Below are 24,703 nucleotides of genomic sequence, written 5' to 3' on the forward strand. Positions count from 1 at the left end.
CCCCAACCACCCAAAACAGGGAGTGGTAAGCCACCTCCTTACGGAAAACTCACAATGACTTCTCTACTCCACTCCCTGCTTCTGCCCAATTTCTTGTGCCCTTAGGGGGGGGGAACTTGCCCTTCATGCAAAAAAACTAGATGTCCATCACAAAAGACTGCTGGGTCCTCAACATTGTTTCCCAGGGGTACAAATTCTATTTACATTCTCTGACTACCTCAAAAGGGTTCCCAGACCTTCCTCCAAACCATTGGGCAGAGGCACAAAACCAAGTCCTATCCCTGCTCTCTGTCAGGGCTATTCAGCCAGTTCCAGTGAAACAGATAGGTCAAGGATTCTATTCCAGACTTTTCCTGGTACCCAGACAAGAGGGCTGTTGGTGCCCAATCCTGGATATTTCAATTCTCAGTACCTTCTTGGTGGCACCAAAATTCAAAATGCTTACCCTGCAACAGCTTCTACCTATTCTAGCCAAGGATGCCTGGTTAGTCACCCTAGACTTAAAAGAAGCCTATCTGCATATCCCTGTAAGGGAGTCATGCAGGGAAGTATCCACATTTCAGGGCCGGATCTATGCATTATCAGTTCTCTGCACTTCCCTTTGGCTTAGCCACTTTGCTTAGAGTATTCACAAAATGCCTGGCTCCAGCCATTGCATACTGCAGGCAGAGAAATATCCAAATTTACCCATACTTGGTAGACTCGCTGATTCAGGCAGACTGTCATCAATTACTGTTGCAGCACCTGACATTTGTGAAAAACGTTCTCGCTTCCCTGGGGTACACCAACGAAAAACATCAAAACTGGTGCCCAGTCAAAAGATTGTATTCCTGGGAGCAAGTTTGAACACAGCATCCCAGATGGCATTCCTCACTTCAGAAAAACAAGTCTATCTGACAGCCTACTTCAAACAGATGGCTGCCAGAACCCAGCTATCCGCAAGGAAAATACTGCAGGCCCTAGGGTTCATGGCCTCGTGTATACTGCTAATTCCCTATTCAATAGTACTTAAAGTCTTTGGTGCCAATATTCTCGGGACCTGGAAATGTCATTCCCATCATACCCTGTCTATGGACAGTTTCTTTGGTGGCCAGAAGCATTCAAACACAAGGGACTGCCCTTTACTCAACCCCATGCCGCTCAGACCCTAACTACAGACTCATCAGACTATGCCTGGGGAACACACATGGATGGCAAATGCTTTCAGGGTCACTGGAGCCCAAGTCAAATTCATCTGCATATCAACCAAAAAGATTCTAGCTGTGCAGAATGCTGTGACATCTTTCAGATCCCTATTCTTTCCAGGACAACTACTAATAAACACATCACAGTTATCTGGTACATCAACAAGCAGGGGGGAACCCATTCCTACCTACTCTGCAGGTTAGCCATGGCCCTGTGCAACACAGCCTTGGATATGTAAGTCCATCTGCAAACTCAATTCCTGCCAGGCAAACAAAATTAACTGGCAAAAGACTTAAGCAGAAATCTCCTAGACCCACACAAGTGGCAGTTAGAGCCCAGCACTTTCAGCCTTCTGATTCAGAAATGGGACCCCAGAGGTGGACCTCTGTCTCCCCCCTACAACCATCAGCTCAGCAGGTTCTGCACCAGGAACCCTCACAGGAAGGCCTGGAAAGTGAATGCCTTATCTTTAGTGGGTAAATCTCTCCATTTATATATTCCCACCTCTGCCCCCTCTCACAAGAGTATTACTCAAAATAAGACAGGACAGACCGAGGACAACTCTGATTGCCCCAGACTGGCCATGCCAGCACTGGTACCCACTCCTGCGCAGCCTGACATCGGTGCCACCATGGCACCTACACCAGAAACCTACCTTGCTTTCTCAGCAGGAGGGGCAGATTTTGCATCTGCAACTGCAAACCCTAAATCTTGCAGCTTGGCTTATCCCTTGAATCCTACCCCAGCAACTCTAAGCAAGCAGGTGCTGGGCATCATTCTTGAAGCCAGAAGACCCAGTACAAGGAAATTCTATGCGGATAAGTGGAAAAGGTACTGCTCCTGGAGCCTGTCTGAAGGAGAGGACACCACTCTGCCCTCCCTGCCTTTAATCCTGGATTTACTTAGCAGATCTACTCCATAAAGGCCTGTCCTTATCTTCCATTAAGATACATGCCTCAGCCATTTCTGCTTATTACAACACTGAGCCACCTCTCTTCTCGCACCCTCTTATCAAACATTTCCTGAGGGCAAAACAACTTAAGGTCACCAAGGAGAGCATCCACCCCTGCTTGGGACCTTAACTTTGTGCTGGAAAAGCTCACACTTCCACCCCTTGAGCCTGTGGCATCAGCAGACTTAAAATTCCTCTCTTGGAAAACAACATTGCTTCTGGGCCTCACTTCAGCTAGAAGAGTGTCTGAACTACAAGCACTTATGGTTATGGAACCCTTTATTATTGTCCATGCTGACAGGTTCTCCCTCAGGACAAACTCTTCCTTTATGCCTAAAGTGGTGTCTAGTGTGGCTCTCAACCAGTCCATACATTTGCCAACTTTTTTCCCTAATCCTCAAAATAAAGGGGAAAGGATCCTGCACTTGATGTGCACAGACAGCTCAGATTTTACCTGGGTTGAACTAAGTCCTTCAGAAAATCAGACCAGATACTAGTCAGCTTTGCAACAGGGTCAGACGGCAAGGCCATTTCATAGCAAACAGTCTCTAAATGGATAGCACATTGCATCCATTTCTGCTACAAGAACCATGGGAAAATAACCCCTCAGGGGGTCGGAACACATTCCATTAGGGCGACCTCTACAGTATTTCTCAGGGGAGTCCCTACCAGGGACATCCTGGAAGCTGCTACCTGGACTTCAGTACACACTTTCACCAAGCACTACCATTTGCTTATCTTCAAATCCAATGTAGGTTTTGCAACAGCAGTCCTGCAGGGCATTCTAGGCAGTGCTAATTCTTCTTGACTGCCTCCACCCTTCAGCTTTTGGAATCCACCCAAGTGTGATGACTGCAACAGTGAAACGTTAGAACATAGTACATTTGTGTACACTTGCCATAAATGTAGATGTTGGTGTATTTACTGTTGTCCTGGTTTCCCTCCCTCCAATCCTGTGGTCGCTGTCTGTCGCGTGAGCTCTGTCTCACACACATCTCCTCTCATCTCTCTGCCTTTTACTTCCTCTTTTCTGGGGTATTGGTATTTACTTTTTACTGATGTTTTCCACCACCATAGCTTAGCTCCCTGTTGGGGAGCTCCTGACATTCGGGACAAGAAAAATGATGTAATGGCATTGGCTGCCTGCTTTTATACCGCTGACGACATGACGTCAGTCCTGGAGTGACAGCAACAGATGCAGAAATACTAAGTCTCTGATATTCTGGTCGACTGAGGGCTACCCGCAGGCAGATAACACAAGTGTGATGACTGCAACAATGAATGCACTCTAACATCTACATTTATGGTAAGTGTAGACAACTGTACATTACAGTTGATTGTAATATGGGAGTAGGGTTGGCGTGGATTTTGAATTTTAATAGGAAGGTAGGCTGAAAGGGAGTCCAGGAGGATACCTGCTTGGTAAGAGGTGTGTTGGTCTTAAGATCCAGTCTAGGAGGCTTCTTTTATTTATTTATTTTTATTTTGCATTTCCTAGTCTAGTGCTTGATTGGATAATATGTGAGAAACTTTAGAGGTTTATATGTTTTTTGTGGGGTTAATAGCTGAACATGTGTTCCAAACTATATTGGTCACAAAAGACTATAGTTTCCTGGGGCAGGTTTTGACTTGTCCATTGTAGGAAGGCTTCTAGGGTAGGGTTGTTACCTGGTGGCATAGAACATGTGATATTGATTGACTTTTGTCATAAAGTTTGATTTTTAGTAAGGAGGAGTTCAGCTTTTATTGAAGGAAGGTATTTGTGGATTAAGTGGTGATATTTAGGGTGCTCTTTTAGAGAAATGCCACCTCTCCCCCTTTTATAGGCAGTTTATCGTGGCATAGTACATTGTAGCCAGTAGGATGGAAGTGATTGTCTGTTGTAGTGGGCATTAGCCAGGTTTCAGTCAGACATAATATATCAGGGATGTAGGTAGATAGTAGTGCATGCAATGAGTGTACCTTATTAATACTTTGAATATGTAAGCTCTGTATTAGTAGGCTGGTTTTTGGTCTAGTAGTGGGTAGATGGCTAGAGGAGAAGGTTGAATTAGCTGTGGCTGTTTGCATAGGGTTAAGCCCTAGATTTGAATGCATGTCTCCTGTTAGGATCAGTTGGTAGTTTATATGGTGCAAGAGTTTGAAAGTTTAGTTAGGATGGCTATATACTTGTTTGTTCATGGGACCTAGGATTAATTGGGAGCAAAATGAGTGAGTTAGGTGCTATTGTAGTGTGATGTGTTGGCTGTAGTGAGGAGTGTGAGGAATATAAGTGGAGGTATGTTTTGTTGGGGTAGCATAGGTAGCATTTAGTGTGGTTTGGTAGCAGATGAGGTAGAAGGTTAGTGTTAGGTTAAATAGGATAGTAAGATTGTATGAAAGGATAGTGGTTATTCTTTGTGCCTGTTTCATTATTGTAGGTGGGGATATGGAGGGGGATGTAATTTGGTATAGGTTAATGGGGGTAGTGAGAGGGAGTGCCTAATCTGTGATTGGTTGGGGTTTTTGTGGGCGGAGTTGGCTAGTATAAGACTAGGGGTAGTGGGGGTTGGTGGGAAATGGGGGCAGGGGACTCGAGTGAGCCCGAGCGTTAGCTAGGGCGAATGGAGCGGGGCAGCACCAAGTTCTGCAGGTAAGGATCTTCAAATAAAACTAATCAATGAGCTTGATGACTGTATGGTACACTAATACAATTTATTTATTGAAATTTGACTACTGAAAAGCCAATAATAAGATATAAAGTTAGTTAAATTTGGGGACCAGCAAGGAGCAGAGCTAAGCTTTCAAATAAGGGAGAGACTGGGAGCACAGTTTGGTACTAAACTAAATGTTACAGCAGTGCCAGGACACTGGCTCCTGTAGCTTAAGAAAGCTAGGTAAGCCTGTAGTAGGTTCTGTGGGAGAGGGGGAGGACAGAATAGACCAGAAATGTGGTGGATAGCTATTAGTATGATGAAAAGGGCTGGCCCTGATTTCACAGATGTAAGTCTACAGAAACATTAGGAAAAGGCAGTAGGTACTCTGACTTGTTTGCTTTGCATACCTTTCGTATTGAAATAAAGTAAACCAATTTTACCAAGGAGTTGTGGAATTTAGGAAGACAATTTATAAAAGAGGGCTGAGTAGTAGTTGAAAAACAACAGGGCTTACAAATAGTTAAAACAGCATTATAAAGAGAAACTGTAGTTAGAAGTATGGAATGGGGAGAAGCAGCTAAATTCCAGAAACAATCAGGAAAAACAGTAGGTATAAGTACCTACCTTTCTTTTGAAATAAAATAAAAAAACTTGTACCAAGGAGTATGTGGGATTTAGACTAAAATTTTATAGGAGAAAGGGTTTAGTAATACTAAAAAAAAGCAGGGCGTTCACATAGTTAAACAGTATGCAAATGGAGACTGCTGTTAAGTACAGAACTGGGGGGGGGCTAAGTACAGAACTGGGGGGGGGCATGTTAATGTCCGTGGGGTGGGGGGCATGCTAATGTCCGTGGTGGAGTGCTTTAGTTAAAAAAGAAAAAAAAAAAAAAAAATAGAAATTAAACAAGGACTAGCAATTTTGTCCAGAGGATAAAATATACTTATATTTTGAAAATAACACTGGTCCTGAGGTTGCTCAATTCTGTTAAGAGAGCACTGCAGGCCAGTAGTTTGAACTTGGATTGGCGGAGATCTAGGGAAAAATAGATTAAAAGGAAGAGCTTAGGTATGACCACTCCATCCAATGAAACAAACAGCTACACCAAGGGGTTTTTAAAACTTATTTAAGAGTAGGATAAGAAGTTGATGTCTTTGCAGTCATTTAATTAATTTTATCACCTTGTTTGGAAGTTATTTCTTTAATATGATTAGTATTGATTTATTTTTTCTCAGCTCTAAAAGCCAGCCTGTGTAAGCTTTTTGGGTTTGAGTAAACATGTAATTTAATTTTTCCAGATTTAATAATATATGGTGAAGTACATCAAGATAATTTCTGATTTTTAATATTTTCAGCTCGGCGTTTGTCAATTTGGCATAAGGATTTAAACTGGATTTCAGTTTATCTGTATTAGACTGCAGAGACCAACTTTTTATCTCTTGCTTTTTTACATGTATACCAATTTTTAATTCTTCCATATAGATATTCTTTTAAAGAATCCCAGAGAATTACTTCTGAATATTCTCCATTATTATTAATTTCTTTGTATTGATCTATTTATTTTAGACCCTGCTCGTTAGTCTTTTAATTTTACTGTATAAGCAGGGATTCTGTGATGGTAAATCAAATTACTTGGATTTAACGTTGAAGTAAATGTAATAGCGTTGTGGTCAGATAAAGGTCATGAAGATATCGATATATCTTCAGTGTTAGTAAATAAACTACTAGGAGTAAAAACTTTGTGTGCCAAATCTATAATAATAATGTGTAAAATTTGTTAGTTTTAATATCATAGATAATGGTGAGACTTGGATAATGGTGAGACTTTCAGCTACTGAGGAAGGCTTAGGGAACCTTATCCGTAGTTATGTCTTTACTAGAAAGAATGCAGTTAAAATCTCCTGCAATAATCAATTCACGTTTTTATATAAGGTTGTACTATCCAAATATTTCTTAGCAACTTTGGCTCCGATTCCAAGTGTCCAGTAAGAATTCACAAAACTGTTTTTTTTTTTTGTCAGTTTCTATTACTGCCAAACCCAACATGCTATTTTTATCTGAATAGGTATTTAATATTTTAGGCATAGGTAATGAATTTCTCCAAAAAATGAGCGACTCCTTTTTGATTTTAAATTCAGAGCTCACAGGAGTTGCATCTTCAGATAATAAATGCATTTTTTGTAAGACAATTGAGCTTTTTGCAGTTTTAAATATTTAAGCTATTTCTCTTAAATGGAAGTCCATTGATGTTTGCTGAGAGGCAATTGTATGTCGACCTTCATAAAAACATTTATAAATGCACCGATTTAAGATGCTTTAACTTGAAATATAATCGAGTACTAATTGTTATGGACAGATAAGAAAAAAAGGCAAAATTTCAAATTTGTATACATTCAGACCTCCATCATGGAATGAAAATTCCCTGATTTGATATTATCATATCACACACCAACCAACCTATCCCAATGCCACCAAGCTAAACCGTTGCTACTGATTGTAATGTAAAACAGTATTAATAATAATATAATAAATTATTTAGAGCACACTCAAGCCATGTTAAAAGGAAAAACAATATAGTGTTTGAGAAATATTAATATTTAAGGTCATAAAAATATAAAGGTTGAAATGTTAACAATAAATAACATGCTTTATTTCTGAATATATCAGAAATATCACAGCAATGCACATCAGATTTCTCTATTTGGACATTTTCTATAGTAATTTCTTCTAATTAAGCCTACTGTAGAAGATACTGTAAATAGCCTAGTACTTAAAGCTTTATATGGAGGAAATAAATAAAACTGAACACCTATAACACATCAACTTTAGACTTCATAACAGAAGTACATATTGAGATCTTGTATCATAATTTTTAAAACCCATTTGATAACATGGTTGAAAAGGTGAAAGTAATAGAATATGGAAGTATAATTAAAAGGTGGCACAATTTAAAATTACACATTTGCATGTATTGTATGTGCTTATGTATGCATAATATATTTACATGGATGTGCATACTGTGTGTTTGTAAATCATGAGTCGATGCTCAGTGTAGTAACAGTTGAGTGACTGTCCTATGTATCTGCATGCGGGTAAATATACAAATGTGAGTGTTTAAGTGAAAGTTTAAATTATGACCGTATGTATGTTACTGTCTATACCTCTAGTACTTAAAATATAATCATAAAAGAATGCTTCCTGTACAGAAGCTGGATATTAAATGTATGCACTAAGTATCATGTATATAAATTTGCTTATAGTACTTTTCATTGCCATATTCTGAGATGTGCAATCTCAAGTTTTTGTATTCATCATAGCAATGGGAGGTGAAAAAAGTTTGAAATGATTTATGGCAATTTAGTATAAAATAAAATTACATTTCACTAATATGCAGAACATTTTGCAGAGTTAAAATCTACTCATTGTTTTCCAATTAGCGAAGTAACTGAGTAAGGCAACAGATGTTGAGCAGGTTAAAATGTTTTAAGCATCTTCTCTGCTAAACTGTTTCATATAGTATAGAAGATAACATATATTAAAGTTTAAGTAGAGTAATGTATATAAATGCTGTTGTATACAAATTAATATCTATAGTGAAGTCAAATACATTTCTCTCTGAGCAAGTTTATAATCACTGTTAATAGTTTCTGGTCAAATGTCTGTAAAAAATCATTCTATATATATAAAAAAAAAAACAATTTTAGCAACCAGTGTGCAGAGGTGTGAACCATATGTTATCCCATACAAGATATGCTAGTTTTCTGCTCACTTGCTTTCATTTGCATTTTAGTAATGAAGTGTCTTCTGTTTAACCTTATTTTGTTGCATTGCACAGCTCTTTTGGGCATCACATCAAGTGTTCGATTGCACAATTGCATTTCAAGGAAAGCATTAGGACAGCTGTATACTGAAGTTATACTAAAAGGTTATGAGGGTATTTAGTTTTTGTAGGCAGTTGGTTATATCTTGTGTAAATACATCTGTAGACCCCTTAGTTGTCAGACAAGTGTAATCTGTGTAAATATGTATTTAAGTATATAAATATGGATTCTTTTAACTTTTACTTGGTTCTTCAATTATAATAGGGGTGGGGTATTTAATATTGGTCAAGTGGTGTGTTTTGTATTCTGATGAAGTCTCATGATGAGATGAAAGCGCTTAAGTGGTTGCAATAATAAAGTGGCTTAGCGTGGTGAATTCAGATAGTTTTTATTTCAGTTTTGTAGTTATTGGTGTGTTTGTTGTATTTGCCTTCTAATCCCTCCCAAAAGGGCACGCTCTGGTCAGAAGTCTAGTGCAACAGAAAAATGTCTTTGCTTTGGTATTCTGGCCTGACATAAAACAATCTTTGGCAGGACATCCCTGTCAGTAATACTGCAGCAGCGATTAGTCCGGCATCTAATGTTTTTACACAATCGTACTCTTCCATGTGCTGTCATTGTGCATCAGTAGCAGAGTACCCATAATTTATTTCTCTTATAACCATATTTATGTCTGAGTTTTTGATTTGTGCTTTCTCTAAATGCTATTGGTTGTGCAGCAGATGTAAAAGCTTGACTATTTTCTTTTGTAATAATTGTAGTGGAGCTGGAGAGAGAGAGATTTAAGTCCAGATGACTGAAATTTCTGAAGTGTAAGGTCTGCAAAGGTTTCAGTTGAAACAAATTTAGCTTTCAGTTCCCCTCAGAGTAAAATTAACAAAATAGATCAAAAACATAAATATGTAATAGTGGGATTTTAGGCTTAAAGGCAGTATGCATTTCTATATAAAAGGCATCTTTTTTATGGCATGAAAAGGTAGATTTTTTTTGCATTAAAATTCAAGATGCAGCTGCTGCTTTGCCTTTGAGGACAGGAGGCCAAAATGTAAGGCTGTTTTTTATATGTAATTATGCTGGGGTCAGTATATTAGAACATCGAAGTTTCAAAACTTCGAATTTTCTAATATTGAACCTTATTCAGCAAAAGCTGAAAACATCGACCATACAGAACAGCTATTTTTTTCCTAGGGAAAAAATTTGCTGTTCCAAAACACATACACACAACACAAGCACACCAAACAAACAGAAATCCACACACATACACCTAAAATCTTACACCTAACCCGACACTAAACTATAAACACACCACTAACTATCCACTTTCCTTAACCCTAACCCTAAGGTCAGTCACTATCGCACACTCACCCGCACCCTAACTTGCCTACCCCGCCCTAACCATGTCCACACAATCGCACACATACCTAACCCGCACTCAATCACACACTTACCTGAACCCGATCCATAACTTTCCACCACAGCGCTGAAAATACTGAAGCAACAGAAACGGACAACCGAATTCTTTCCCTAGAAAAAAATTGTTTTCTGTTGCTTCAATATTTTCAGCTTTCACTGAATAGGGTTCAATATTAGATCATTCAAAGTTTTGAAACTTCAATGTTCTAATATAGACCCATTATGCTGTTAGTTTCCCTGGGAAGTTCATAAAATATTGAACCATTAATGAGAATTTTTGTTGTTTGTATGTAAATGTCTGTTAGTTTGGGGGGAAAGTCTTTTGAAAAATGGTCAGTTTTAAGGCATTTATTTTGAACCTTGAGTTTCTTGAGGGAGATTTCCTGAGGTACATGATGTCTTTTGAAATGATCCCTTACTGATGTGTTTGCAGAAGATGAACTGTGCTCAAGGACTACCATTTGCAGTTCCTTCTACGCATGGAATGAAATTCATCTTTTTGCGTAAGAGCACTATACCTTATGGGCCAACAATCTTCAGACAAGGAGCAGGAGTCCTCACTGAGCTCATTAGTTCTGTGAAGCCTGTTGGCTTCAGTAACATTGAGATGGTGCTTTGTCTGCCCTGGGCTTAATGGGTCTATATCACGAAATCGAACTTCCAAAATTTCGAACACCATAAGTTCGAACTTGGAAGATCGAGTTTGGATAACATTGAAACTACAAAACAGCTAACTTTTTTCCCAGGGAAAAAATTTGCTGTTGTGAAAAACACTCATAACGCAATCACACCAAACTCCTTCAAAACCTACACTAAACCCAACATACCCCGCTATCCACTATTCTTAACCCAGCCCTAACCCTAAAGTTCGTCACTACCGCACACTTAACTGACCTGCACCCTTACCCTAAGTTCAGTCACTATTGCACACTTACCTGACCCGTGCCCCTGACCCTAAAGTCCATCACTACCATTTCATACACTTACCTTGACCCAGTCTGAAAATGCAGAAGCTGCCAACCAAGTTCTTTCCCTGGGAAAGAATTAGGGTTTCCGCGGCTTTGACATTCTCCACTTACGAACTACCAAATTTGGCCTTCCGGTATTCAGCGTTCTTAATGTTCAATTTTGCAATAAGAACCCAGCTCGACACCTTTATGTACTGATTGCCTGCCTGCATGATTTGGTAGTGGGAATTATATGTTACACTCCTAGCCAGGGCTCTGTATATCTTTTCATTGCTCAGGCTGGACACAATTTCCCATTCGTTTGCAATGTATGTTAAAAGTTCAAATCCAGATCGTCGTAGGTACAGTTTTCCTTAAGAGTATACTTGCTGTATCTCTTTGCAGCTCCTGATTCTGTCTTGACCATTATACATTTTAGTGGACTTCCAGGATCAAGAGCTAACCAGATCACCTACTTTGCTTTCCATGTCACTTAAAGTATGGATCTCTAAGGGCCAGATGCCCTCCCTGCTGGTTGCTATTCTTGTCAGTACCCTCTTTGATTACTAGAGGCTTTCTAGAACATTTGTGGTTACATAGTTTACTGGCACTTCCCCATTTTTTCTTCTTAGCCAATCAGCTAAAGGGAAAAGGGTCCCTTTTTTCTTTGAATCTTCAGTATTGAATTTGATAATATGATGGGGAGCTGGCTTATTAGAGACAGTTGTCCTAAAGTTTGGCATGACTCGCATGATGGGGAAATAATTTCACTGCCTACACTCCAAAAAAGTTTAACTTCACAAAACCTATGAGCACATCACAGGTATTGGTTACCCATTAAGGATATGCAGATATTACTATGGATGTACTGAGGCCTTCATTGTTCTTGTTCTTGTATTATTGCAAGTATTTGAGGATGCACTCCACAGCACTATCCCTTGAACACAGCACTATCCCTTGAACTCACTACCAACAGCCTACCCACAAAAGCCTTAGTTTCTACAAGGTTCAGAATACTTGTATCTTTTTAAAAACCCTGTGGCAGGCCCAACTGTGATTTCCTTTGGTTTCAACAAGAGGTTTCAGATTTGTTCCATTGCTTAACGGACTTCCCAGAGATGAGGTGAGTAGAGTGTTGGACCATTCTGGCAAATGTTTGCATATCTTCTGTCATTGCCATTAGAGCCTTAGACTTGTATGATCCTACATGATGGAGATACTCTTAAGCAAATGAACCATGCAGCTAGTAAAATCTCTGATGCCCTAAAAGTCAGTGTGTGAAAATTTACACCTCAAACTTTTAAGGCAGCAAAATGGTCAGTTAAATGAGTATGATACTCTTGGAACTAGTAATGGGGGGGGGGCAGTCACAGCCAATGGAGAGCACCAATTTTTGGCAAAGGACGTGAAAGGACATTGTTAATCACCCCTTTGAATGATGAGCTTTTGTGCAGTCAGCCGTCCTGACAACTATTTAAAAACTGAAAGAGGAGGTGTCTGGGAAAGGACTCGAGGAAAGTTTAACAGGAACTGGCCAACTGAACGCTGGCCCTTTCACTGTAAGCAGTTGAAATTTGAGTAGTGTAAGCCAAGAAGAGAGCGACTGTGAGGAGACAGTGAATGAGCGACTAGCAAGATGTATAGAGACGAGGCAGGTGTTGGCCTTGCTAGGAAGGCAACAGTCTTAACTTTGCAACACCATTCCTAAGAAATGCATCCAATGCCCTTTCTTCCTCTTCTTCCTCTTCTTACAGGAAGCAAGGTTGTGCTTTTCAAGAAAAAAATTGTTTATGCTAACTTTGTATTATTGGTGATTGTCACATGCCACAAAACAGAGTTCAGAACTTTGTCCTTTCTTGGTATGTCTCCTGTCATACTGAACAGGTTAATACAGTTCTGTGAGTTTTGACAACTTTATCGAACCATAAAAGGGAACCCAGAAAAAAAGAATATAGAAAGGGGTTTTTGTATTCTTTATCCTTTTGAACAAATTCTTAAAATAATTCAAAATGCTAATACTAAAGCTCACCTTACTTTGCCATTGCAACTAATGGTGATCCTAGATGTGAGGGGGTGTCTACCTGAATATCTATCTGCAGAGGCCACTAGAGTTTCTTCATTTTGAGTAGGGCAGGACAGTTAACAGTTTATCTCCTTTTCCAAAGGCTTTCCACCAGTGTTCAGAGTGCTTGTTGCACTGGTGTAGTCTAACACTTTTTATTACTTGAACAGAAATTATTTCCTCTTTGGACAGTAAACGTTTAGCTACAGAGCTTAAAGCAAGACAGTTTAAGGCTTCAGTATTGCACATTCAGGCCCACCACATTAGATGAGGTCATTGTGTGTGTGTTGGGGGGGGGGGGGGGAGGCACTTCCAGACATTTTAGTTAGGATGACGACCCAAATTCCTCCACGTCCGACTTGGCCGGCACTCCTCCATGTCTGACTTGCCATCAATAAAAAACCCATATCCCATTATAGGGCAGTGATGGCGAACCTATGACACGCATGTCAAAGGCTTTGGTGGGGGTGACATGCCAGCAGAACCAAGACAGGCATTTTCTGATTTTGACATACCGAGCCCAAAAGGTTCGCCATCACAGTCATAAGACAACAGCAGAAGCCAGAGTAGCTCCAGTTGCAGAAAAGGTCAAAGAGAACAAATTAGGGTGGTTCGGAAATGTGCAGAAAAGCAAAAGACAATCTGGTGAAAATGATTTGGGACAGACAGGAAGAAGGCAAGAGGAAACCAGAGTATCCAGCAAATAGGTTGGATGGATTGTGAGAGAGAAGATCTGTGACAGTCAGGCATGCATGCCGAAGAAGGCAGGAGTGTGTCATTTAAATAGAGAGAAATGATAGCTGACACGACACCCTGACTCCATGTAGAAAATGGGAGAAAAGGCAGCGATGATGATGATGATCATCACATTGTAGCCAGTTGTAACCTAGCCGAATGCCTATTGGCCAGCCTGAAACATGACTTGTTAAAAACCTATGGAGATGCTTTATACCAGACAAATGGAGGACAGGTTTTCTCCAACCCATACTTTGTATCTGACTAGTACTGAGCCCCTGTGTATCAAACTACATTCCATTCACTTAGGGGACTTCCACTACCCCTCTATAAATATGAAACTTGTACATCCCCTAACATGTATACCCAGAGATTTCTGGATTTCATTAATACAGACTCTCTGGATTAGTTAACCCACACTTCAACTAGGGGAGAGACAATCCTGAATTTGGTTCTTACCAATATGGGCTCTCTTCCATACTAGTTCACCCACCCACCTTATTAAATTATTCCATAAATCGGTCACATTCACTATAAAACTGAAGCCAGAAGCAGCTTCCAATACGTCCGTCAGTATTCAAAGATTGTAGAAGACCGATCTACTTAAATTGAGTGACCTGGCTAAAATCAGCATCCCTCCTCCCAATGTGATTACCCCACTGCACATGTTGAATCCATTATTGTCAAATTCTTCACTGATACAAATTAGCTGCATAGAGGTGTCACTCAGTCTTCAACGTAAATTCAGTGCCAGATTTCAAAATAACCCCTTGTGGTGTAGCAAAACATGTAAACAGGCTGTACAACTGGAAAAAAAATACTTGCACATAACTCCCAACAAGCCAAACCTGATTTTGCTGATCTTGGCAGGGAACTCCAGTCTCAAGTCAACCAAAGACAAATATGTGCTAAAAATAGCCACCTAAGCTAAAGAGTACCAATCTACTAGTGGATAAATCCCCCCCCCCCCCCCAGAAAAAATTAGCAGATCACATAATCCACATCTACGCCCCCAGTCTAAGTCCTCAAGTCACCTGGGCCACTAACACTGCTTCTGTGGGGCTAGATAACCTAGCCGAATGCCTGTTGGCCAGCCTGAAACAGGACTTGTTAAAAACCTATGGAGATGCTTTGTACCAGACAAATGGAGGACAGCAATTATCCCAATACATAAGGGTGGAGCATCATCTGGCCCAGGTAAGAAGTCTGAGCCTCATCTGTAAGACTGTGGAAAGGGTCATTATGAACTTCATAAGCAAGGACAGACATAACCTACAAACCATTAATCCAGTCTAGTTCAGTTTTGTCAGGAGCAGATCTTGTTTGCTCAACCTGGTCAACTTCCTTTGACAAGGTTAATGAAGCAATTTGTGGGAAAATCAGTACACATTACATGTCTGTATCTTGCTAAGAAGTTTGACAATATTCCACACACTGGTATTGTTACACTTTCCCAGCAAAATAGTTTTGTAACCTGATGGATAGCAGATGGGCTCACAAACAGAACCCAGGAAATTAGGGTAGGTGGCTATTTCTCCTCCAAAAGAAATGTCACTAGTGGTGTGCCTCATGGGTTCATAGGTAGGTACTAGGCTATCGGCCCTAGGGCCTATACAAGCCTGGCCATAATGATTCTCTGGCTATTGCTTCCCACAGATATTTACTTTCCTGGACCCCTGTCTAGCAGGGCTACTGATGTGATCCCCAGGGTGAATTTCCCATCTCTCATCCAGTCGTCAAGGTTCCTGTTGAAGAGGGCCATTGAGGCACTCTGCCTGACATGTATGGGCAGCCTATTCCAGAGCATGGGGAGCCTCTGGGTCAGGGACCTATCCCTCAAGCATGTTCTATTCATCATAAGTTTAAGATCCCTGGGACGTGTGGCTCGGAGGGATTGGGATTTCTTTAAGTGTAGCATGTCCAACAACTCTGGGTATGACATGGCCTTGTATGTTAGGCAGAGAACGCCTCTGAGTAAGCGGTATGCGGCAGACTAGCTGGAGTTTTAGCCAGTCAGCATAAGGCATCTGCTTTAGCCAATGTCTCTGTCCTTGGGCCACTCTTCTTTGGCATTTACTTCCCTGTGTTCAAGGCCAATGTCAAGGGCTTATGATGGTAAATTAGGATCCATTATTATTTTTCCAGAGGACACCAAGATCCCTCAAGAAGGCCTTCCCCATTCAGATAACTAGTCAAGTCCATGGACTAAAACTAAATACTAAAAATGTGTCCTTCAGCAAGCACAACAGCCCCTGTAACTCACATTAGTGACACTCCTGAAAAATAAATACAGTATTTGGGGACCTTGAAACCTGTGGACACACTGAACTGTTCTTTGATCACATCTGTGCTGTTGTAAGAGTCTTTCATTGCACAGAATATTAGTAAAGGCATGGCATCCAGGTCCAGAGATGTGATATACCACTGTATTCTGCACTTATTAGATGATTCATTGAGTACGATTCTCCTTTTGGCTTGTACATCTCCAAATATGACTTGACATCAATGGCCACAGCGTTTTCTCACCAAGAATACCAAGGGTCCAAGTCGTGAGAACTACATTGATAGTATGAAACCCTTGTCCCTATTCTCTGTATCAGTTTGCTGAGGTGACCTCTGCCTTTATATGCAGAGCCTTAACAGATCTATCCTGTCAGACCTGTTGCACATCTACAAGTTTAATGCTGCCATAAACATCTGCTCAAGTGTTCTTTAATCTTTTCTCTAACATAAATAGAATATGTTGGGGGTATAGATGTGTGGCGCAGTAAATACCACTACTTTGGAATTTTCCTCTCCACGTAAAACAAAGTACTTCTTACTGTATTCCAATGTAATCTAGATACTGCAGATTCACCTTTGGAGTAGCCCCCTTGTCCCTTACGGCAATGAGTAATGTAATGTTGTGCCTGCTCTTGGTTATTCATATTTAAATTACAAGGGCTGAACAAACTTCTTGAGAATGCATGGCTAGATTTCTAAAGATCCTTCAGGGTCAGTAGCCTAGTAAGAAACTTATGTTGGTGACAATTATTGATAAAAGATTGTAGAAGATTACACAGTGGTAAAATGTGATGAGTGTATTACACAGAGAAACAGATGTGCAGATGTACATTTTGAGAACTTTGGCACAGGTATGATTATTTAGCAGCTACATTTTTTACAGCCAAAGTGGCCATTTTAATATGAAATTTAAAATTCAATTGCATAAATACGGCTGTCTAATTTGGAATTTATCCAAGTTGTAATGTTTTATTGTATAGTTACCTTGTATGAAGCTGTGTTGGCCATGCTTAGAATGCAGTTGAAAACTAACCCACAATGGGTATCACAAATAGTAGACATATGACGTTTTGTTTGTCATTTCCATACTAGTAAACAAATGGTGCTTTGTTTTACAGGGGCGCCTGTTTGCTTACCCAGATACCCACAGACACCGGCTAGGAGCCAACTACCTACAGCTGCCTGTGAATTGCCCCTACCGAACTCGTGTAGCCAACTATGAGAGAGATGGTCCGATGTGCATGTTTGATAACCAGGGTAGGGATTCGAAAATGCATTGTGCTTACTTTTTAATGTAGAAATAAGAAGTATTTTTTAGGGAAACTGGAAAAATGAAATGCTGGCTGAATATTGGCTGTTGGGAGAAACAAAATGGGTCTGCATGGTTGAAATATTAATGTTTTTTATCAAACATCTTAAACTCTTTTACCGTGTTGAAAATCAGAGATGAAAAATAACATTGGTAAGAGAATATTCTGTGTTTAAACTACTAATACTGCATTGGAGATGATTAATTACTTTTCATCTAAAACAGAAGACTAGCCTTGGCACACTTGCTTTATGATGGAGCCCCACATCATCATCATCGTCATAATCTTCTTTCGGCTGTTCCCTTTAGGGGTCGCCACAGCAGATCACCCGTTTCCATTTCTTCCTGTCCTGTGCATCTTGCTCAGTCACACCAACCACCTGCATGTCCTGTCTCGACATCCATAAACCTTATCTTAGACTATCCTCTTTTCCGGTTACCTGGTAGCTTCATCCTTAGCATTTTTTTCCCATTATACTCAGCATCCCTCCTCAGCACATGATCAAACCAACGTAATCGTGCCTCTCTGGCTTTGTCTCCAAACCTTCCAACCTGGGCTGACCCTCTAATATACTTATTCCTAATCCTGTCCACCCTCGCCACACCCAGTGCAAATCTTAACATCTTTAATTCTGCCACATCCAGCTCAAACTCCTGCCTTTTTGTCAATGCCACTGTCTCCAACCCATATAACATAGCTAGTCTCGCTACCCTCTTGCAGACCTTCCCTTTCACTCTTACAGGTACTCATCTGTCACAAATCATTCCTGACACTCTTTTCTCCAACTCCATCCTGCCTGTACTCTCCTTCACCTCTCTTCCACACTCACAGTTACTCTGAACTATTGACCCCCCCCCAAGTATTTAAACTCCTCCACCTTCGCCACCTCTACTCCTTGCATCCTCGCCATTCCTCTATCCTCTCTCTCATTCACACACACATATTCTGTCTTAGTCCTGCTGACCTTCATTCCTCTTCTATCTAGAGCACATCTCCATCTCTCCAGGGTCTCCTCCACCTGTTCCCTACTCTCACTACAGATCACAATGTCATCTGCAAACATAGTCCACGGGGACTCCTGTCTGATCTTGTCTGTCAACCTGTCCATCACCATTGCAAATAAGAAAGGGCTCAGAGCTGATCCTTGATGTAACCCCACTTCCACTTTAAACGCATCCATCACTCCCACCGCAGATGTCACCACTGTCACTCTACCCTCGTACATATCCTGTACCACTCTTGCATAGTTTTCTGACACTCCTGACTTCCTCATACAATACCACAACTCCTCCCTAGGCACCCTGTCATATGCTTTCTCCAAGTCTACAAAAACACAGTGCAACTCCTTCCGACATTCTGTACTTCTCCAACACTCTGAGCAAATATTGCATCTGTAATGCCCTTTCCTGGCATGAAGCCATACTGCTGATCGCTAATCATCATGTCCCTTCTTAACCTTGCTTCCACTACTCTTTCCCATAATTTCACGCTGTGACTATCAATTTAATTCTTCTGTAGTTACTACAGCTCTGCACATCACCCTTATTCTTAAATCGGTGCCAAAACACTTTCTCCATTCCTCAGGCATCCTCTCACTTCCCAAGATTTCATTAAACAATCTGGTTAAAAACTCCACTGCCATTTCACCTAAACACATCCATGCTTCCACAGGTATGTCATCCGGGCCAACAGCCTTTCCATTCTTCATTCTCTTCATAGCTATCCTTACTTCCTCCTTGCTAATCCATGCTACTTCATGATTCACTATCCCTACATCATCCAACCTTCTCTCCCTCTCATTCTCTTCATTCATCAACCCCTCAAAGTACTCTTTCCATCTCCTCAACACACTCTCCTTGCTTGTATGTTTCCCTCATTTATCACTTACCTGCTGCACTTCTTTCCTAGCTCAGTACCTCTGTCTAGCCAATCGGTACAGGTCCTTTTCTCCCTCCTTAGTGTCCATCCTTTCATACAACTCTTCATATGCCTTATCCTTAGCCTTCGCCACCTCTCTTTGCCATGCACCTCATCTCCTTATACTCTTGTCTACTTTCTTCATCTCTCTGACAATCCCACTTCTTTGCCAACCTCTTTCTCTGTGTACTCTCCTGTACTTCCTCATTCCACCACCGTGTCTCCTTGTCGTCCTCCCTCTGTCCAGATGTGATACCAAGCACCTTTCTAGCTGCCTCCCTTATGAGCTCTGCTGTAGTTACCCAGCTATTTGGTAACTCTTCACTGCCACCCAGTGCCTGCCTTACCTCATCCCTGAGCTCCACCTCGCAATTACCCTTTTTCAGTTTCCACCATATACAGCTTTTTGTACTCTTTGCCTATATTCTCTGTGCACACTGGCCTACTTGCACAACTATCTACACAGCTGATTGTTCCTAACCCAACCTGTCCTGACACTCGCTCACCTTTCTTGGCTCTTCCAGCTCCGTTCGCCCTGCGGGCTCTCTCCACTCCTCTACCCTGCCCCAATTCCCACCCACCCCCAGTGGTCCTACGTTTATTCCCCCTCCTGCTAATCCCCCGACTCCCCCAACCAATTCTGTTACTCCCCCACCCCTTCCTTCAATCCACCTGACTCTCATTGCCACTCCCCCTACCCAGCAAATATCACTTTACACTCTTCTACTTCTCTTTCATCTCCAACTAACATGTCCTTCCCCCCTCCTTCAATCCTTATCGCCTTATTACCCTTCCTTCTACTACCTCTTTACCATACAACCTCCTATACTGATTTTTACTTACTCCCTTCCCCTATTCCTCTTCACAACAGCCTTACATCCCACTATCACAATATCTCAGCCTTTTTAGTTCCCTCCTAGCCTATCTTTCTCCTAAAAATAAAATTGTTCCCAAACTCTGTAACAGTGACTACAAACTCAAACTTAATTTCTACCAGACTCGTCTACCCAAATCAAAGCATAATAAACTTACTCCCCACACCTCTTTCCTTAACCGGCGACATCCACCCAAATCCTGGTCCCAACTCCTCTCCAACATACCTCCCTAGCTCCAACAACAAATCCCCAAATAAAAACCTCAGATTCCTCACCATCAATGCCCAAAGCCTACTAAATAAAATGATCTTCTTCCATGCCTGGCTCAATCCTAACCAACTAGACATAGCCATCTCTGAAACCTGGATAAAACCTCATAAGTGACTCTGAATTCCTTCCCCTCAAATTTTACTCTCTGCGATCCGACCGCCCAAGTAAAAGAGGTGGTGGTGTAGCTTTAATCTACTCCAACCACTTGACCATCACTCCATATCCTAACCATATCCCTTCTTTCTCAAATGCTGAACTTGTCATTGGCCTACTAAAACTAAACATCCATAAAAGCATCTGTATCCTTTCCCTCTACATTTCTCCTGGTAACAACACCAATACCCTAGAAGACATTCTTTCCTGGACCTCCTCAAATATTAAGCTAGAAACCTGCATCCTAAGAGACGTAAATATTGACTGGGGAAAAGTCAGTAACCCTAATCCCACGTGGGAGGGTGGCCTAATGGTTAAGGTGTTTGCCTTACAAACACAAGGTGCAGGGTTTGAGTCTCACAAGGGATAATTGGCTAAGCTTAAAATGGCTCAAGGGCAGTTAGCTTAGTACTAATCTATGAATCTAAACAATTAACCTATTCACCATTACTCAACTTACCAACTCCATAACTAGACCTAATAAAGCCAACCCCCCCTGGCTCCATAATTGACTGGATCCTAGTATCTCATCCTAACAAAATCATAGAAGCAGGAGTCATTCCCGACTCTCTAGGAGACCACCTCCCTGCCTTCACTATTAGAGTTGCTCCCTCTTCCTCACACTTCCATCAATACATTCATACTCGCAACCTAACTAACTTTAACCCCACTACTTTCTCTGATTCCCTTATGCTAACTAACTGGAACCCCCTAAAAATACTGCCTCTAGACAAAGCCGTTGACTACTTTAATTCAACATTCTTAACAGTCCTTAACTCCCTAGCTCCAATAAGAAATTAGAGTTAAAACTAAAACCTCTCAATGGCTCACCAAAGATGCAAAAAACATTGCTACAAAGGGATAAAACCTGGAAAATCTATCTTCACAATAAACAACCTGAAACATTACTAAAATGTTTAGTTGAGAAACCTAGCCAAAAAATAAGTCTAAGACAAAAAGTCTTTCTACGTCAAACTACAAGAAAATCATGCTAAAAATCCCAAACAATTCTGGAACTCTAATTCCCTCCTCAGACCTGGAACAAAAAACAACCCCTGTCCTGACACCAGCAAATCTGACTCAGAAATTACCACACTATTCAATACCTTCTTCACCTCTTCCATAGCTGAGCTTACTAAGACCTTTACCAATAATAACCCTCCTCCCATTCCTGCCCAATCCTCCCCTCCCTCCCCGTCCCACCCTAATTTTGAACTTAAATCCGTCTTCACCAATCTAATAAAGAAACTCCTTTACAAACTAAAGCCTTGCTCCAATGCCCCTGACAGCATTTCATCATCCTCCTTAAAAATAGCTTCAGATGCTATTGCTCTGCCTATCGGCATCCTGATCAATAGATCTCTACTTGAATCTTACGTTCCCAAACTATGGCGAACTGCATATATTCTTCCACTCCACAAGGGTGGCAAAAATAACAATGTCTCCAACTTTCACCCCATAGCCGTCCTCTCCCCTATCTCCAAAATTCTTGAAAAATGTATCCACCTACAGCTAATACCATTCCTTACCAAATACCAGCTACTCTCCCCTACCCAACACTGCTTCCGCCCAGGACACAGTACTATCTCCGCCCTTCTCTCCTTACATTCTGTGAATTCAGCCCGTGACTCCGGTAATTTGGTATCTTCTGTCCTGCTGGACCTATCCAAAGCTTTTGATAACATCTCCCACACCCACCTTCTAAATCATCTCTCTAATCTTAACTCATTCACTCCAGAGCAGCTCAGGAAAAGCTGCCTGCTGAATTCCACCATAGGAACAACAGAGCAGCCTGAGCTCATTTTCAGAAAATCCATTTGTAATACTATACAGAAAACAAATGCTCATAACTCTAACTATAAGAGCTACACTAAAAGTGTAAACGCGAAAGTTGTTCAGCAGACACTGACCTTTCCAACAGTGTAAATGTTGATAGTGCATATCAAAGTCATAATGAAATATTTGGCAAGGAATGCTGATATTGTGCAATTTTTTTAATTTTTTGGAAAAGCAAAGCACAATATCTTGGTCTATGTACCATGCAGACCCATACAATTTGAATTTAATTTGTTAGTATGAATGTCAGCTTTAAAATGATACTTTAACCATAACTGTGTGACACTCCTTTCATGAGATATTCACAGAAATAGGATTAGTATATTATTTCTCATAATTGATAAACAAAACATAATATCTCATCACCTGTAACAGACAGAGCCTACATATCAGTGTAGAAGTTGTGCATCTGAATGTCAGCTTCAAAATGACATCATTTGTGTGATTACCATGCTCCTCATAAAGATATGGGCATAATAATGAGAAGTATTGTAAATGTATAATTTTCATATTTGTACAAGACTAAACAAACTGTAATATCTGTACGTGTTTACAGTGCCTAGACACAGTTCTTTTACCATGTTGTAAGGAGTAACACTGTCTTCAAAATGATGCATTACTTCACACAATGTGGTGCTCCCTTGCAAAGTTATTTACCAAAATATGAAAAAAATCATAATTTCCATAACCTAAGTCAGAAACAAACTCTGTTATCTGCCTATGAGTACAACATACAGGTACCATTCTTTTACCATGTTAGAACTATAAATAATCTTTTCAAAATGAGGTATTACTTAGCACATTCAGATGCTCCCTTGCAAAGTTATATAACAAAATATGAAAAAAAAATCATAATTTCCATAACCATAAGTCTCAAACAAACTTTGATATCTGCACATGTGTCAACCATACTGGCACAATTCTTTTACCATATTAGAACCAGCAATACTGTCTTCAAAATGAGATATTACTTGGCACATTCAGATGCTCCCTTGCAAATTTATTTACCAAAATATGAAAAAAATCATAATTTCCATAACCTAAGTCCGAAACAAACATAGATATCTGCACATGTGTACAACATACAGGCCCAATTCTTTTATATGTTAGAACTATAAATAATCTTTTCAAAATGAGGTATTACTTAGCACATTCAGATGCTCCCTTGCAAAGTTATTTACCAAAATATGAAAAATCATAATTTCCATAACCATAAGTCTCAAACTTTGATTTCTGCACATGTGTCAAACATACTGGCACAATTCTTTTACCATATTAGAACCAGCAATACTGTCTTCAAAATGAGATATTACTTGGCACATTCAGATGCTCCCTTGCAAAGTTATTTACCAAAATATTAAAAAAAATCATAATTTCCATAACCATAAGTCTCAAACAAACTTTGATTTCTGCACATGTGTCAAACATACTGGCACAATTCTTTTACCATATTAGAACCAGCAATACTGCCTTCAAAATGAGATATTACTTGGCACATTCAGATGCTCCCTTGCAAAGTTATTTACCAAAATATGAAAAAATCATAATTTCCATAACAGTTATTTGCCAAGCTCAGAGAAATAAATTTTACATAACACATTTCATAATAGTGTTTTACTTACTATACTGGTCCAGCTTGGTCATGGGTGTTTTCCATTCTTCTCACAATCATGCAGGGCTCTCCTCACGCCATTGTGGAGGTTGGTCAAGAAGAATGCAATGCCCTCCTCAGTTAGGTGAATGCCATCCCTTCTGAACCAGTGAACATCTTCCTTCCAGTCTTACCTTATCTGAAATAAAGCATGGGTGGACACTGACAAGGGTGCACAGCCAGGGCACATGTAAAGAGAAAAAGCAGGGTAAGGACCGCCGCTCCACTAATATGCCAAGGACAGGCATGGGCCTCCAGATGTTGGTTATCTGTAGTGTCCCATAGCTGTGCCGGCTGCCCACTCAGACTGCTGATACCACTATGGTCTCATGACCTCCTTCAGTGGCAGCAGTCTGCCTTACCTCTGCCTTTTCTCTTTACATGTGCCCATTCAGCAATGGACCTAAGGGATGAGGGACTGAAGTAACTCACTAATTGCTGTCCTGACCTACCGGAAGGGAGGGAGACTGAGGGGAGAGCTACATCAAGGCAGCATGTTTTTGCAGTACATCACAGTGGCACACCCAAGCCCATGCTTACCGAGGACAGCATCACTATGGGACTGTGCTGTAGAGTCTCCAGGTTCCCAAGTGCGATCCCGGTGGATCACAAGATCCATGCTGGCTGGGTATGCCCCCTGTGATGCACCCAGCAACA

At 40.7% G+C, this 24,703-nt stretch overlaps 1 protein-coding gene across 1 annotated transcript in view; it reads left to right on the forward strand.

Moving 5' to 3' along the window:
* Positions 1-24,703, forward strand: part of CAT (catalase) — a gene marked incomplete in the record, with an annotated part of 486,757 nt that overhangs the window by 219,614 nt on the left and 242,440 nt on the right. The window contains 1 exon segment of the mRNA XM_044082850.1: positions 17,153-17,291. Within this exon segment, the coding sequence (XP_043938785.1) occupies positions 17,153-17,291 (139 nt within the window).

This window comes from Protopterus annectens, chromosome 9.part0 (genome assembly GCF_019279795.1).
Source record: "Protopterus annectens isolate FY-2018-M chromosome 9.part0, PAN1.0, whole genome shotgun sequence".
Classification (NCBI taxonomy): domain Eukaryota; kingdom Metazoa; phylum Chordata; order Ceratodontiformes; family Protopteridae; genus Protopterus; species Protopterus annectens.